This window comes from Manacus vitellinus, unplaced genomic scaffold (assembly GCF_001715985.3).
Source record: "Manacus vitellinus isolate BGI_N305 unplaced genomic scaffold, ASM171598v3 scaffold_8_pilon, whole genome shotgun sequence".
In the NCBI taxonomy this organism is placed as follows: Eukaryota; Metazoa; Chordata; class Aves; order Passeriformes; family Pipridae; genus Manacus; species Manacus vitellinus.
Genome location: NW_021940864.1, coordinates 14,561,846 through 14,579,416, shown reverse-complemented (window position 1 = coordinate 14,579,416; position 17,571 = coordinate 14,561,846). Strand labels below are relative to the sequence as shown.

The 17,571-nt window shown below is 35.7% G+C and overlaps 1 protein-coding gene across 2 annotated transcripts in view; it reads right to left on the bottom strand.

Annotated features, from left to right (window-relative positions):
* The window catches only part of PRKCE (protein kinase C epsilon), a 286,394-nt gene that overhangs the window by 94,317 nt on the left and 174,506 nt on the right, over nt 1-17,571 (bottom strand). For both annotated transcript variants that reach the window (XM_029965058.1, XM_029965059.1), the window contains exons 4-10: nt 16,536-16,570; nt 15,033-15,118; nt 12,473-12,605; nt 9,528-9,670; nt 8,253-8,349; nt 6,385-6,599; nt 5,015-5,188 (exon numbers count right to left, since the gene is read on the bottom strand). In XM_029965058.1, the coding sequence (XP_029820918.1) occupies nt 5,015-5,188; nt 6,385-6,599; nt 8,253-8,349; nt 9,528-9,670; nt 12,473-12,605; nt 15,033-15,118; nt 16,536-16,570 (883 nt within the window). The remainder of the gene's footprint in view (nt 1-5,014; nt 5,189-6,384; nt 6,600-8,252; nt 8,350-9,527; nt 9,671-12,472; nt 12,606-15,032; nt 15,119-16,535; nt 16,571-17,571) is intronic.

Genomic DNA, 17,571 nt, shown 5'->3' with positions numbered 1-17,571 from the left:
GTGTTTCACATTTTCTTTCACAAATGAAAGAAGTCACTTTAGAAATGGAACTCCATTTTACAGCTTTCTACTGGACTTCCAAACCCTTCCTGGAAACATTTAAATACAACTCATAGTAGAAGAAAGACTGATCACTCTTGGTTTTTAGAAGGATTTGATGCATAAAGAGATTCAGAGATTTGTCAGAGTAACGAAGGTACATCATGACAGCTGAAATAGAAATAAAATATCCTAAATTTCAGCTTTATAAAACCAGACTTCTAGCATCACTCAGAGGGTGCTAGGTACAGTGCAAACAGGAGAAAGGAATAATACCTGACCCACAGTACTGATAATCAAGGATAAACCAGCAGTAAGCCACTAGGTAGAATGTAACAGTTAAGGGATCAACATAGTCATAATAGGGTCACTAGAGCCTCTTCCTAGATGTCCTTCAGTTTTGCCACTGTCATATGGCTGATCTCTACCTTCCTACAGCAGAACACAGGAAAGAAGTGAATGGTTTCATATGTGAGCCCAGGAGCTATGCTATGGATACATAGGCTGATTTTAACATTGTATAGAAGAAGATTGTTTTTATGGGTGGTATAAGTCTATTTACCTGTAGTAACTGACTTTCTCTACCCTTTATTTAACTACTTGTTTCCTCTAACAGAAATAGCTATAATGATGACTAAGCGTCCTTTACAAGTTTTGCAACTCTATAATTCAAAAGGAACATTTTTCTGCGCTAATAATACTCTCTACTATGTCTGTTGAACATAGTGCTATGAAAAGAGAAGGACAGCACTATTTTCAAATCTATCTAATTTCATAAAGTTGGATAAAAAAATCAAATGGCAGATGTTAAAAGCAGTAGCTCCCAAGTCTTCTATTTTTATAATGCATTATCATAATAAAGCTTTCACTGTCTTAAACAATTTTAAAACCATTTTATTTCTTAAGTATTTATGAGGATAATTCACTATAAATTATAGGGTGTGCACATATATGTGTACGCATCTTATAGGGTAGAGGTTTAGAAAATTTTAAGTACTCTGAAGAAGGTTGACAGGGGTGTAGGAGGAATAAAGTGAAGCTAGTTATATTTTCTAGAACTTCCCATTAAAAAACACTTTAATTCTCACACTTCCAAAACTTCCAAAAGTGAATGAAGTATCATAAATACAAGAATGTCTTCAGAGAAAATAGCTCTAGAAACACTTAAAACCCCTCAGACAACACCTGACTGAAGCACTATCAATAAATTCTAATGTTGATACTGTTCCATAGTTGATCCCTGAAGTATGGTATGAGGTTGGAGTGAAGAGGGCCCTGAAGGGGGGAACTGGGCAGCGTCAGTATTACTGTCAGGTAAGACATTCCTTACTAAAAAATCAAGGGACCAAGACATAGAAGAAGAGAAGATAGGAGGAAGAGTGAAAACAGAATGAAAACAGCACTAGTCCTGAAAACTCCTGATGTTTTCTCAATAAATGACACAATGAAGTTCCGAATAAATCAAAGATGATGATAAGCAAAGGTCACTTATTACAAAAATGCTGTACCCTGTATGCCAGGCCTTGGGAAGTTTCACTATGGGAGTGCCAAATACAGAATACAGTATTCATCATTCATATTCCTGCTGACAGACCACATGCAAAACATAACTCAAACTTCTGAATACATTGATAGATGCAATGACCATATTCTGGCAAAGCAAGAAGGGAAATGCTGCCATAGTATAAGAGTGTTGAAAACCACTCTCCAACTGTGACACAATTTTATAAGATATGCTGCGCTAAAATAGCTAAGCTCCTTCCACGTAAAAACACACATCAGCTGAGGTCCTCCCTGGAGATTTTACATTCTTTCTGATGTGTAGGACTGGGTTGTGGAGTTCATAGTTCAAACTATTGCAGATAAAAACATCCTACATCAGCTTTGCATACTTTATCTCAAGCTTCGGAACAGAACCCATCCCTCTTAACTTCCAGATCAGACTGCAGAAGAATATAAAACTGTTCCTGAAGTACAATATTTGAATATATAAAATCTTAATATAGAATGTTGATTTGGGCAGGGATCATTTTTTGATAAGCTTAAAGCGAATTGGTTTGGTCAAAGGTTGTTTTTGGACTAAGCAGAAACATGAGAAATGTCAGTCCCAAGAATATTTCTTTAAAATAAGGAAGTTAGATGGCATTGCTAGAAGAAATTTAGATATATAGGGCTAAGAACACATTAGTGTATAAGGTATGCTGGTTTTAGCCATTTTTTGGCACAATTTCTGAATTCCAAAATAATTTAAAATATGTTTCCTTACTTGCTGTGATAATAATAGTACCATTTAGTAAATGACACTAATGTTTGCACTCCATGTAAAAAATAAATAATACTGAAGCATACTTACTGTAAAAAGCATATTAGGCAACTTTTCCACAGTGTCTTCAGCTGATTACTGAAGGAAAACACTGCAGTATATAAAGTCAAACTTTTACACCTGCATTTTTGTGGAAGGGGAACAAAGTAAGCAATCTCATTCTATGAAGACAACCTCTGAGTGCTTTGACAACAAATACTGAGTCAATCTTCCCATTAAGGGTGTATGCAGTAAGTATGCTCTACTTGAAATGTAAAATTTAATTCCAGCCTGATCACTACAGGGACCAGTTCTGCAAAGTACAGCAGCCACGGCACAGCATAAAATCACAACGTAAGTAACTACACGCTACTGTGAAACACATTTTAAAACCTATTGTACAACAGCCTTTGTCTCGGAAAAGCTATTTTAACCACAAACTATGTTTGTTCAAGCAAGTTTTTCTACCTGTTTTTCCACTGAACCTGAGTAAATCATTCAGTGACTAATTTACTAGGTACATTTTCATTTGTTGTCATTCATATATAATTTAAAGTTTTAGCAGATGTACTGCTTTAGCTTTTACATATTTTTTGGTGTTTGGTTGTTTCATTTCTTTATAAAGAGTTCTTTGTAAACTGTTCATAGGCCATGCTCAAAAAAATCCTTCAATTTTTCAACTGTGGGCTTTTAATTTGATTGGGTATCACCAGGTGTAGTTTTGGTTATTTGATAAGAGACATTAGCCTATGACTTGTAAACTATAAACCACTGAAGTATCAGTTCCTCTGAGTTCAAGAAAAGCCACAAACTACAGTTTCTCTCTGTTAAGAGAACTGGGAAGAAAGAAGATGGTGAGAAGAATTTCTGAACATCTTTGATGAATGGCTTTGGAGAGCAGAGAGGAAAGTAGAAAGCATGATACAAAAGAGGGGAGAACAGATAAAAAGTATAAAAGGAAAGGAATGTCCAGGAAATCCATGAAGTAGCAGGAGAATTTTCAGTCATAATTCACTTCATGTAAAACTGATCTTTACCAATGTTCTGCCACATGATTCCCATCAGGCTGCTGATGCATTTATTTGCACTTCAGGGAGTGCACTTAGTCATAAAGGTCCCTCTCTGTTCACATCACCCCAGTACAATCTTTTTATCGCTTCCTTCATCTGAAATAATATGCTTAGTTCTAGTTACAAACTTAAAAATAATACACTAAAACAATTTAAGAGTATGGTCACACATAAAATAAAAGACTGAATGCATGAAACATTCTCCACAGACATAAATTGCTACTGTTTTGTGACAACTTCAAAGCCTATAAAATGCTAATGCATTTTCACTATTTTAAGAACTGTATAAACATATTAAATGTTTGCTATTTCTGTATTTGAATCATTATAATCTTGATCCTACTAGCTGTTTTTCAATGGCCTTCCCACTGCCTTATTTATCTTTCCTGACAATTTTGCTAGAAGATCTTTTAGTCACAGCTTTTCTGTAATTCTGCACACGTAAGTATTGCAATTGCTTACTTGTGACATACATAGTTTTGGTTACAGTATGTAAATATATAGGTATTTGCATGTGCACACACATACACTCATACACACTATTAGCAATTCTTAATTCTGTTCAATAGGGTAATTTAATTATTCATTTAATCTTTCCATTAAATTGACTCAAATACCCAAATGTAGTGTCTTACTGAAAAAAAATAAAACACCAACCCCACAAGTTTCAAGGAAGCTGATTGTTTTCAAGTGTTTCATTTAAAACACACAAATATCTAAACCTCTTCCTCATAGGTCAAAAATTTATCCCACTGAAATAAATGGCATTTTTACCTCATAAAATCACAGAATGCTTTTGGTTGGAAGAGACCTTAAAGATCACTTAGTTTCAAATTCAGCTCAGCTGAACGACAAGAGAGAAATAAGAAACTACAAAAGGAAACCAGAAATATTCTGCAAACACAACTGGTTTCAAGCACTTACACCGACTGGATACAGACTGAGCTACACCATCCAAACATTCACTTTTATATAAGCAGCAAATCCAAAACATGCTATGAAGAGGAATTCTGTATGAAAAATTACCAGCAAGGAACACACCATGGTAACAGACTCTCATTATTAGCTCTCTCTGCCTTCCTTCTCCTTGCTCCTCAAGCACATGGGTGTCACTAACATTATAGGAACTTGATAAGCATTATACCCATTTCCTTTCTTTTTTGAACATTTTTGTATACTACACAGCACAAGAAAACTGAAAAGATGAGTTTTGCCATAACCCCATTTCTAACAAGATTGTTTTACCATTTTTACTCTGAATACTGGCTGTTAAAGACTTTTGTACTTAATTCAACAAATGATGCACCCTATTAATGTACCAAAGAAACACAGAAAATGGCACCTCGGTAGTTTTTGTGTATTTTTTGCATGTGGCTTTCTTATTTTTTAACTCATTTACTGCCATCTCCTGGTACTTAGGCGGTAATAGTATTTATACTATTTAACAGCAGCCAGTACTCCCGTACAATACTACGGAAATGCCAAAAACTTACCAGAAATATTTTCAAAATATTGTTGTACTTTTCATGTTGTTGTCTTTCAGTCTGGAAATAGTGAATATTGTTCCTTGGGCACAAACTGGTAAAAGGCTCACGTAGCTTACCTTTGTCTGGAAGCAGCAGTAAAGTTGTGTTAAATACGGATGTTTCCGTGCTAATGCAAGAATTCTCTTTTCTGTCATTGTACAGTCTACGTCATCATCTTGAAGTATGACATCTTTCTTCAAGACTTTCACTGCGTATACTTCATCTTTACCTTTTAGCTCAGCTAACATTACCTAAAAGAAAGAGAAATTCTGTTTACATATGAACAACAGATGCTATAAATGCAAGGTTGCATATGACTTTGACTGCACTGGAAATTCAAAAACAGTTACATGCTTTCCTGAATGAAGCTGCAGTTTTTAAAATAAAAAGTAATGTACTGTAATTTTAGAAAAATATACTTCTGGTATTCTTTCAATTTGAAAGAGAAGGTATCTATTTTGTTAATTATCTTAGTGAAGTCTCAAAAAGTAAACAAGGAAGTTGATATAGAACAGAAATTTATTTCTCACTTTTATCTCCCACTTTTGTTAGTAAGATTTGAATCTGATGAACTTAGTATACAATCCAAAGTTACCATTCCAGCTGCTTTCAAGTTGTTGATTTTTAACTACTACTATTGTTTAAAGTTTGGGCCCTATATTCTCTTTAAGGTCAGTTCTGGCTTGGAGCCAGGGTAATCTTCAGAGAAAGGATTAGAAAACAGGGAGACAAAAGAACTGCTTCAGCCTTGTTCCCTTCCATGTGCAGTTCCTGTATATCAAGGAAGGAAGAGTGTACTTCTGAAACAGATTCACGTTTCAGTCCTCCTCTTTGATTCCACAGTACACAGCAGTGTGAAAAGAAAATCTATAAGCCCTGTAAATAAAGCAATTCCACCCCTCATCAATTCCCTACTGTGGGAAGGTATCTGGTGAGTTACATCTTTGCTGCTTATGTGGTATTTTGGTCAGCCCTCTAAACCCTTGTCGTATCTGAGTGGAAATGCTTCAGTTCTGCTTCCTCCAGCACTGAACACACCCATTGAGGAAAAACAAGCACATAAATTGTTCTGTGAAATAAGTAAACTTGAACTGGGTTATTATCTAGAAAGTGAAATATCTCCACGGCATTATTACTGAGCTGATTTTTCCTCCTTGAGCAAAAGAAATTTAGTTGAACAGTGTGTATGTAACTGTATGTATGTCTTTATTACCAATATCCTGATAAAATGGAACATTGACACTTTGTTTCAAAAGGCTTGACCCTAGTTAACAAAGTGAGCTAAAGCACAGAAAATGCCAGCTCATTAGGTGACTGGTATTTCTGATTTGTTGGGTAAAGCACTTTCTGAATGTCCCTATGAACATTTCCAAAGCAATACAGTCAAAAACCCCCTGCACACCAATTTAAAAAAAAAAAAAAAGAAAAGAAAAGCAAAGCTACCCACCTTGCCAAAGCTGCCTTTCCCTAATACTTTGATGAAGTTGAACTCTTCAAGGCCTATTCGCTTGCCCTGAGCCTGTTTAACCTCCCCATTTTCACCATTCTCCCCAGGTTTGTTGAGCTGGTTGTCTGTTGACGTCGTAGCTGTTGCTCTGTGTTCCTCTCCCCGATTGTCAAACGATAATGCTTTCCTAATGTTGTTTTCCAGCTCCTTGATTTCTGTTGAAAGGTGAGGAAAAGTTAGTTTTAAGTAACCATCAGAAAAACAGCCTGTGTTAGTCTATATCAGCGTGGGAAGGGACATTCATCATCTCTGAATGCTGTGTTTAAGAGCATTCTGTGGTTAAGAATACATATTTAGCAAACTGCTTCTCCACCTTACAGTAATCAGCCAAACTCCTGCTCTAACAGGAAGGGTGGCCTTTTAAAATGAACCTAAGAGAATGACACATCCAAAACTTGAAAGATAAGTCAGAATAGTAGCCAAATAGTTGTTTTAAGTGACTTTGGGTGTTCCTGTACCACAGAGAAGTACTTTGTTTTGAATATCTCTATCTTCCTGCAGCACTTACTCATCTTCCTGCTGAGGTATTTTAGAGCTGTGTCTTCAAAAGTTCAAAGGATAGTTGGGCGTCCCAGTCCTTGAAGTCAACATGAATGGAGCATCTTATTCAGCTCCAGCTGTTAGCAGACGCCTGCCAATAAAGTCTTTGACCATCCCTAGTGCTGCTTCAAGCAGCAATTGTGTAGATCTGCTAAACGGTTCTGAAGGTTTCTCAGTGTTAAATATAGTGAGTCCTGGTGACTAATGGACCTTGGGGTCTGCCCCAAGCTTTGCATGTTACTTCTGCCTGATGGCCTTCTAAGCAACTTTACTAGACAGCTAAAAAAGTGAAATTTAAGAGAAAACTTAGACGGATTCTGACAGCAAAACATCAGATATTTAAAAAAATTATTATTCAATCAGAACAATTTCTGCGAAACCAAAACGTTGACAAATTTAAATCAGTTCTGGATGCAGAGGTTTACAGCACTTAATTACAATGGACCTTTGGAAGTGCCTTCCTTAAAATAAGGTTGAGAAATGTCTCAACTGTAAACAACTTTCAAAGAATTTCTGTCTTCCTATGTCTTGGTGCAAAGATTTTTCACTTGTCAGATTACACACGTGATGGTACATAAAATACCTCACAGACTTCTGATTTTTAAAAACAACAAATAAATCAGACTCAACAAGTGCTCCTGACATACACACTCAGGCTGTTCATACATACACAATTGGTTGTTCAGCTCAATGAAGTCAGGTGGTATCAGTGAAGATTAAAATATTTTTGTCCAACTATGCATTAAAAAAAATTGCTGAAAAGAAACACAGCTTTATGAAGCCTCTAGAGACCAGATACGCGAGCATAGCCTATCTGGGTGGAAGCTTTTATTGTCACAAATGTTCAACATGGAATTACAAGGAGTCAATTTTATCTCAGAAACTTATTAACAGAGGATTTTCAGATAAATAAAGGTTCTCTCAAGTTCTGTGTTACTATTTAAAATGTTCTCACTCTTACAGTAGAATGTACAAACTCCTTCCATAAATGTATTTTGTTGACAAGGACCCATCTAATAAACTTAATATTTTAAGATGACTGTTTTATAATTTACCCTTTGAAAGCCACTTTATTTCACAGATTTAAATGAAATGAGAAGCAGGCCTTTTAAAAAAGTTTTTGCAGTTCATAACTCTAAGTGCTTCAATTTCTGGTGGTAACTGCTTAACTGATTTGGTTCTACAGAGGCTGGGGTTCATAGTTTTAAGAAGGAAAATGTGTGACAAAAAAAAATATTTCAGTTAGGAAATAAAAAGATATGTTTGACCTTGATCACATGGAGATGTTGGTGCTGACTTTGACCTATCTTCTTCTGATGATGCACTTCCTGGAACTGGTGGTTGAGTCTCTGCACCTGCAATTAGCTAAGAACAATTCCAAAAGGGGTGCTCAGCTGTGAGGTCTTCCCATGCCATGAGGAAATTTAATTCAACAACTTTAATTCATAAGTGGAAGTATCAAGCAATGTGAAAGTGTTCTAGCCCTATGGATTCTTACTAGTAGAACCTCACCCATACTGTAGATGGCATCATATCAAATGGAGACCATAATATAAACATTGAAAGAACAGGCAATTGAAAGAAAAACAGGTTCTTAAGATGAAATAAATGCAGCAAACATACCCAGTGAGTGGGAAAGTTTTGAATAGCCACCATGAGTCTGTATTCAAGTCTATCCCATAAATACGTTTATAACAAGTATCAGCAAGCACTGCAAACTAACTCATGAAGTAATAACATGACAACAACTTTGCCCACAACAGTAAGATCAATTGATTTATTCTTGAGTTTTCTATGTTTCTGCAACATTTTAAACAGTGCACATGGGATCCCAGTGTGCAATAGGTAGGAAAATGAAAAGAAGCAAATGTCAGTGTTTAAAGAAATTATGGTAAAAATTGCCTATTTCTGTAAGAGAGAGCAATGTGTCTGTTATCACAATCATACACAGATATAAAGTGTGGGCTCATTCTGATCCAGGATACATATCATCAATCCAGTATAACTCCATTGGCTTTGGATATACTTGGGTGACCTATGCTTTTTATTTCTAAAACAGCCTGGTTCTTCCTATAATACTGATGAGAACTGTGGAACTGTCTCTGGCAAACAGCTCCTCTTCATGAGAATCAGCACATTGCTCATTTATCAGCATTTACAATACTATGGAGCAGATCTGTCTCCCAGTCAATCAATTATCCAATGCCAGTTCTGAGTCAAACAGGCATCTATGTTTTCATGAAATGTTGTGTCATACACTCTTTCTCTGTCAAATCTCCTTCCCCAAAATTAAAAAGAGAAAATTCTTCCACACGTTTTACAGACTCCAGGTTTGCAGCATTGTAGCAGGTCAAAATAATTTTCATACCAAAATTCAGAATAGATGATTTGCACTTATAAAACAAAAGTCAAAGTCTTAGATCTGTACTGACTTAAAAAAAATTATCACGCAAGTCAGTTCAGTGGGATTGAACCCCAACTAATAAAGTTACAATACAGTCATACTTATCTCTTTTTTCTATGATAATTCATAGTAAAATTACCTTTTTCCTCCTCTGCCCGCTATTAGTGATCTTATCTGGAGTGACTCCAAGATCTGCAAGAACTTTAGCTATGCCTCTAGCATCCACTCCACAGTTTGGTGCCACATTTGTTTCACAGCGTCGATGTACATTCATCTTGCAAACTGTAATGAGATGTAAAGTAAACTAAATACTACCTTGGCATGCATTGGTCTTAGCTAAATCAGACCTTATTGTACCTACCAAGAACTTTTTCAAATAAAAACGATCTCAGTAGGAAAATACTTAGCTGGATTTGAAGGTACACTTCAAAGCTAATGTAAAGTTACTAACCTGGTTATCATTCTGGTATGATAACGTAGAATAGTGTTTTCACTCAGTACCCATAACAGACACAGGAACACATGAAAATATCTAATGATCATGTAATTCTTAAATAGAATTTGAAGAAAAGTCCTTCAGAGTTTGGATTTTAACAGTCCTCTACCAAGAGCACAACATTAGATCCATATGTTTTATTCCTTCTTACTCTGCTCTACAGAATTAGATTAACTTCTAATGCAGGCAATCATAAAACCAACAGTGCTTTAAGTTTTAATAAAAGTGTCAGAAACCCACTTTCTTTAGATGGCAATCCAGTTACTAAGCTCTTTCTCTTAAATCTCCCGAGACGAGCATACCAGTAAGAGGTGAAAAAAGTTACACTGCTTCCAGATTATGGGGCAGGGGCAAGAACACAGTTCCACTGAAACTCGTGGAGCACAGTTTTGTTAGGAGCAGGTGACATATTTTATCTGAGACTTCAGTGCCCTCTTGTGGCAAAACTTCAAGTGTAATTAAATGCTAGATTAACATTCAATTGCTCAAATTACTCACTTCATTACTTTTCAGAGAAAAGAAAATAAAAAGTATGTATTTATGAAGTTGCATTTCACTATATTTTTCATCAATGATGCTTTCACTGTACAAGCTCTAAAGAAAGAAATGCATTTGCCTCTGGGATTACATCCAGGCACTGTATCTGGCAGTAACCATGGGCTTCAGAAAGCCACTGCCTTTCCTCTTTAAATATGTATCAGCTCACAAGAAAAGCAAAAAGAAATTGCTAAACATGGTATTTTCAGTGAATGTATATGCAGTGAGAAAACCTCAGTGGCACGTAAAACATCTGACCTAGGATCCAGAACAGTGGACATCGAGGAACTGAACTGCTTGAAATAAAGCAAGGAGGAAAATTTTGTACAGTGCAACTTTATGAACATATTTTGTAATAAGATGCACAAGAGTGACTAGTGAAAAAAAAAAACAAACAGAAGAAGAATAAACCTCTGTTACACACTTCTTATGGTGTTAATAACCACACTGGGCAAGCAAGTACATCTCTGAAGAAAGGAGTCACTCAGCACTTGTTAAAGAGAAAAAACCAAGCACAGAGAAAATGGCACTTTCAGCTCAGGTGAGTTCTACATTTCATGCAGACAACACTGCATTTTTATAAGCAATAATTTTATGAACATGAAGAAAGCAACATAGCACTATTTTTTCTGTGCATCTACTACACAGTAAATGCATACATATGAGAAATAACATTTTTTACACTTGGGAGCAAATGAACCATTATGGTACTTGAGGTAGAACATGAATGCGAACTCATATATTCACAGATTAGGTGGAGAGATACTATAGCTCTAGCTAAAAAAAAAAAAAAAAAAAAAAAAAAAAAAAAGAAAAAACCCTGGTTTAATTGAAAAATCTTCACTCAACATATCTTCACAATAATTACGATAATTTGCATTTGTGCAAATTTTCAATAGCAGTAAAGCAATAGTATTTAGAGCCTAACATTTCATCACTGCTCACTAGATAAAATCACAAGGAAAGGTCTGAACTTCAGAACACTCTCATGGTACATTACTTTGCCATGGAAGCAATGTCTTCTTTCCCTTGCTGCTCAGCAATTTTGTAACAGGAAACATTAGGTCTGACCTTCACCTGTAGTTATGTCTCATCTTAAATGCAAAGGATATATTTAATAGATAACATGTTTATACATATATGTGACTCCATGTTTCTGCTGCTGAGAAGTGTACATAACATGATTTTTGTATTTCTGAAGATGGACCAATCCATTTGTACAGTGTATCAAAACAAAAATGCTTATAATTCCACTAGGCACTACTTTCTAAGAATCTGACAATCTTCATGACATTACTCCCTTCAACCCAGTAACTGAAGTATTTTATTCACTATTTCTAAAATACTACTTTCCTTTGGAACTGTTTGCACTTTTTTTCTCCCCACTTTGGAATATATGGATCAGTTCTAAACAAACAGATACAGAACCAAACATTTTTGACAGCTAAAATGACATGAATGCACCTGCCAGCTGTAACTTCACACAGTCACTGTACAGAGAACATAGTCCTTAAGCTGCAGAACATAATGAATCCTTTATTTTCTGGAATAGAAGGGCTAGGTAGACCATCACAAAGGATGATTTAGCTGGATAAGAATACCTCATAATCTGGATATGGGCACACAGGACTGGTTCTACCTAGTCTAGCCAATACATAATAGAAATTTTTGAAGATGATATTAAAGGGAATAGTAGCTGGAATAATGATGTTTAAAAAGTTTAACAACCTGAAAACGCAAAAGGCACATAATCTGTAGGGATGTACATTCTCATGCTCCTTATTTTCTGTCAACTTCTAATATCCTATGTGGCAATAAATCTACATGGCAGTGAGTGCAAAATGTGTTTCTTCACCTCTGTCCTCTGCATCTGTCACTGACTGGTCTTGGTAAAGGACCATTTTCTAACCATGATGGCAATTCTTACATTGGTCCACTACTCACTTTCTATTCATTTCTGTACATTTTGGCAAAGACAGAATAACTTGAAGTCTTTCCAAGTCTACAAGTCACTCACAAACAAAAAGAAAAGCTCCGAAGTGGCACCTTACCTTTGCATTGTAAACCTTGTCTCAAAAGACCCCAGAGCAATGAACCACAGTGGTCACAGAAGGTGGGCACTTTGTAATTGTGAATGCTGAACTTGTGAGGCATGTTGACACTGAAACGCTGGGATCCCACTTGCTGAAAAAGGAGAGCATAGCATATTTAATTCTCATTAATTTCTTTGCAATCACTGTATGCCAAGGCCCTGTTGTTTTGAAACCACACAGAATTCAAACAAGATTAAATAGGTCTGTGCTCAGATGATGACCATTGCATTAAATATACTTCAGCTCCAAAGCTGTTCTCACTACTTTATTTGGGGAAAAGAGGGGGAAGGGCTGCTGTTGTCCAAGAGATAAAGAGTCTACTTCCTAGTACTTCTGGGAACAACAAATACACAGCTATCAGGAAAGATCTCTTAATGTGGAAAGCAAGGAAGTCACTCCCAATTGTTTTAGGAGCAGGAGGCTGAACTACTACAGGACTAAGAAAGAGAAATATACCATAAACCTTTTCATATTGCACTCTTCAGATAATGATAATGATAGATTGTTGTGTTCAGGGATTCCAAGGTATGATTACTTACTAATTAAAGGATGTCATTGATAAGTTTTATTAGTGGCCATTGCATAGCAGGAGATTTATTTTTATGTTTTTCCTTCCTTTTCCTATTACCGTTGGCTTTTCTCCAGTGATCTAGTACCCCTTTTAAACAATGAGAGCATTATATCAGCAAAGTATGTAAGTCTCCACCAGTCTGGAGCCTGGGAATATAAACCTAAGCAGTGTTTTCTATCTTCCCATGAGTACTACGCAAAACCAGCACTAGCCAAACACAGTCCTTTATCACAATCATATGCACATGACCACATTTCAGATGTAAAATACTGGTTGTGAACCCAATATTAGAGAATGCTTCCAGTAGGGAAAATAGCAGTGAATTGCACAGGGAGAATGAGATCGGTTTGTGCCTCACTCAAACTTCTATCAAAGTTGAAAGAATGGATTAAAACTGCTCTGTTGCATACAACTCTGATTTCACATGAATGTAGGTTTTTAATAAACAAAATTAAGAAATGTACTTCTTTTGTGTGGCCAAGGACTATCCCCCTAATCCTATGGTGAAAGACAGTGGGCCCTTGACATTGCACAAAACGGAACAGGACGGTGAGCATTCATTTGGTTTTCTGTTGAAACACAAACGAAAAACTTCCGTATAAGATAAAGCATTCACTGTTTACAGTTGAGGGCTAAAACTATCTAAAAAACTGTAACTACACTTCCCCACCTGCCCCCTATCAACTCAGCCTCCTCAAAGCTGAGGAGTCTAAGGGAGTTGAACACTATAGCAGTCACATTGCTCTCTAGTGTATCACCGTCCACAGAAATTAACACTGATTTCCTAACCTAGCTTAAAAGGGCCATCTTAGCTGAGAGAGATCTCTAACTCAAATGAAAAGATTCCTTTGTTTTATCCTCTGATCCAAAGCTGAACGTGCTGTTGGCAGACCATGGAATCATTGAATCGTTAAGGTTGAAAAAGACCTTTAGGATCAACAAGTCCAACTGTCAACCTAGTACCGTCACTATGCTTACCATTAAACCATGTCCTCCAGTGCCATATCCTCAGGTTTTCTGAAGGCTTCCAGGGATAGTGACTCCACCACTTCCCTGGGCAGTCTGTTCCAATGCTTCACAACCCTTTCCATTAGAAATTGATCTAATTTATCTAATCTAAACCTTCCCTGGTGCAACTTGAGGGAGTATTTCCTCTTGTCCTGTCATTTGTTACCTCAGAAAAGAGACTGACACTCCTTTCAGGTAGTTGCAGATATATTAGCCTCCCTGACAGTACAGTTCTGAAGGCAACTAATTTTATTTTCAGGTGATGTCTTCATTTATTTAAATGCATGATAACATAAAGCAAATATTGTGTTAATTCCGTTAATTAAAAAAAAGCTTGCTTGAGATGGGAAGTAATGATGCTGAAAAACCTGTGAGCTCCGCAGTATACTACTGTCTTATGTAACATCCACAAGCCTTCTTCAATACATGGATGGCTTTTGCTCTACATTTTGACAGCTTGGATGCAACCTTTGTCGAGGTAAGCCTTTGCAAGCAAATTCTGGGCAGTCTTTTACACTGATGCAAAATACACAAGCATAGTGCCTGTCCTATCAGCTGTTAATGACTCAGCCACACCAAATGCAGCTAAGAAGCAAAGGATCCCAGCTTGCTTCTTTTAAACTGAAACAAGAAAATTTATATTAACTCAGAAATGGAGAATGTTAAAAATGAAAAGGAGTGGAAAGATCTCTCTGAGACTTCAATCATTCATATGTTATAGAAAATATACTAATTAGAAATAAATTACTGTATGATAATTCCCACGTACATGAAACTGTGATAGCAATCTGGCATTCCAAAGTAAATGCTACACCACAAGATGACCAGAAGGGCACAAAAAACACTGTAACATTTATTGATTAAACAGAGGAGATGACACTACTTTGAAGAGATGAAAGATAGAGTTTTATCTAGAAAAATTATTTTATAAACATTTACCTCATCGTGAGTTTCCTGTTTTTTTAAGCCAGCACACTTTGTTATTATAAGTTCATGGCATCTCTTGTGGACTACACAAGTGCAAACTAGAAAAAAAAACCAAACAGATAGAAGAATGAGATTTCATGAAGATTAATTTGAAAGCAAAAGACTGATCTCAGAAGACTAAAAACACTGGGACTTGAAAGCGTGCAAGTGACTGACAGTGACTTGGTGAGTCCTACGAAATTAGTTGGTTTACAAAGGCAGAAGATAATGGACTTTCAAGAGACCAAAGAATTCTAAGACAACTGAAGCATATCTGCCAAAATCTCAGTCTATAAAACTATAAATTACCTTCCAAAATATTATCCATGATTTTTCTCGATTTTTACATATGCTATTTATTTATCTGATAAAGTCCACTATCTCCACATTATATGAGACACAATGGCAGAATTCCTGTATAAGGAACTTCCAGAGGAAAATAGACATAAAGACAACTCATTGTAAAAGTCAAAAGAAAAGGAAAAAAAAGTCAAACATTCTTTCTGTAACACATTATCATAAGTTGATAACAGTAAAAGGTTTCAGGAGGCAAAATGTTTTGTCAATATACATCTGATTACTTAATCAATGAATAAATTTTGCAGATTTGACAGATAAGATTAACAATTACAAGGTCTATCATACTGCAGAATTCAAGGTCATTAACTAAAGTAAAAGACCTCATTGTAAAGGAATGTATTTCACTTTCTCCAGTTTTGGTCACTGTTGTAAGAAAAAAAAATAAATCAGAAGTCAAGGTACCACCGCTGTGAGTTAATACAGTAATTCTTATTCTATCATGTAAAACAGTAAAAAAAAAATTGCATTTATTTAGTTACAATGAGATTCCATCAACCCTTTTGTAACTGAAAAATCATCACTAACTTGATTGTTTCTCATCTCATTAGAAGAGAAAGAATAGTAAAATATCATCCCAAGAGGTGATTGCATAAAAAAGTAAGAGTACAAGAAATTGAGTTGAAAAATGTGAGTTGAAAATTAAGCACTTCTGCAGGCTTTGCTATAACCTTCTCTAATGATGACCTCTATAATTATCTCATCTATTTAATTACAGTCTTTGAAAATACCTGGAATTTTTAAACAAAGAATCTTAAGCAGAATAAAGAACTCACAATTTTAAAACGCAAGACTTGAAAAATGAAGAAGCCAACATCTGCAGATATGTTCCCTTAGATGAATATGCATTAAGAGATATCTAGAATCTGATGTTCAGGGTTATTAGCTGAGCCCCTACTTCCTATATGATGCCCAAGACCAATGGTTTTGAAAAATTTTACTGTGACTTGGTGTAAGCATTGTGTATTTGTCGAGACAAATGTATTCTGATCATCTTGTGTTAAATTCCTGGCATTGTAAATATGTGATGCCTGATAAAAATATCTTATACATTATACAACTTATACATTATAACATAATAAATATATTTAAACTCTCCCCCTGTTGATTTTCTCTTACCTTGACATTGGTATCCCTGTTTTCCTATTACCCCCCTGAAAGATAAAACAGTGCTTTAGAAAATGAAAAGGAAATATTTTTTAAAATGAATACATCCTTTTCCTCTCTTCACTGGACATGCACAAGTTTAAAGAATAGTTTCTCATAACCAATCATCTGACAACTGCATGCCTAGACTGCATGAGTTCAAAGTAGGAATGACATTTCAGCTGCTAAGAGGTAACAGGTAGGATGACAGGCCGAGAAGGAAGGTAGAAGACACATTTACTTTAGTGAAACAAAGGCAAGGGTGCATGGAAAGGGAACAAAATGGTAAATTGTCATCAAGCAGGTCTGTAAATAGACAGAAGATTGCATTTGTCAATATTATTGCTTGAAATCACCTTAGCTATCAAAAAGCCTAACCTCCAGACACTTTTTAGAGGAATGTAGAGTTCATGCACAATTCACATTGTTTTACATTAAGAAAGACTGATTCATTACCCATTTTTAAGAAATATTAGTTATAGATCACATAAGACATTATGTATAAATCTGTATCTCTAGATCACTTTGGAAAACATCAAGATTTTCTGAAAAATAACTGAAAACAATGTCTCCACCACTTTTCCCTATCTGAAAATTGCACGTGCTCAAAACTAATGTAAATAATTTCTAAAAGGGAGTTCTTGATGTAAATTGTAATAAAAAAGACACTGTACACTGAGCACCCAAATCCCTGGATCATTAGAAGTTTAATATTCCTATATTCCATTAACTTCAGTAGGATGTACAGGAACTTGGCATTACCTAAGAGGGAGATGATGTTACTTAAGCATCTAAGTAAGAATTCTGTCATCTTGACAAAATGTAAAGATCTAATATTAGATCTAAATCTACACTTAGGCACAGACATAATACTAGACTGGCTGTCTACACAGAATTTCTAGTGTGCACTAGATAGGGAAATATGGAACTTTGTGGCTCAGAAGAGAAAGAACACAAATACAATAAATTCTAATTCCATGTGATGGAAGTTTAACAGTCTTCTATCATC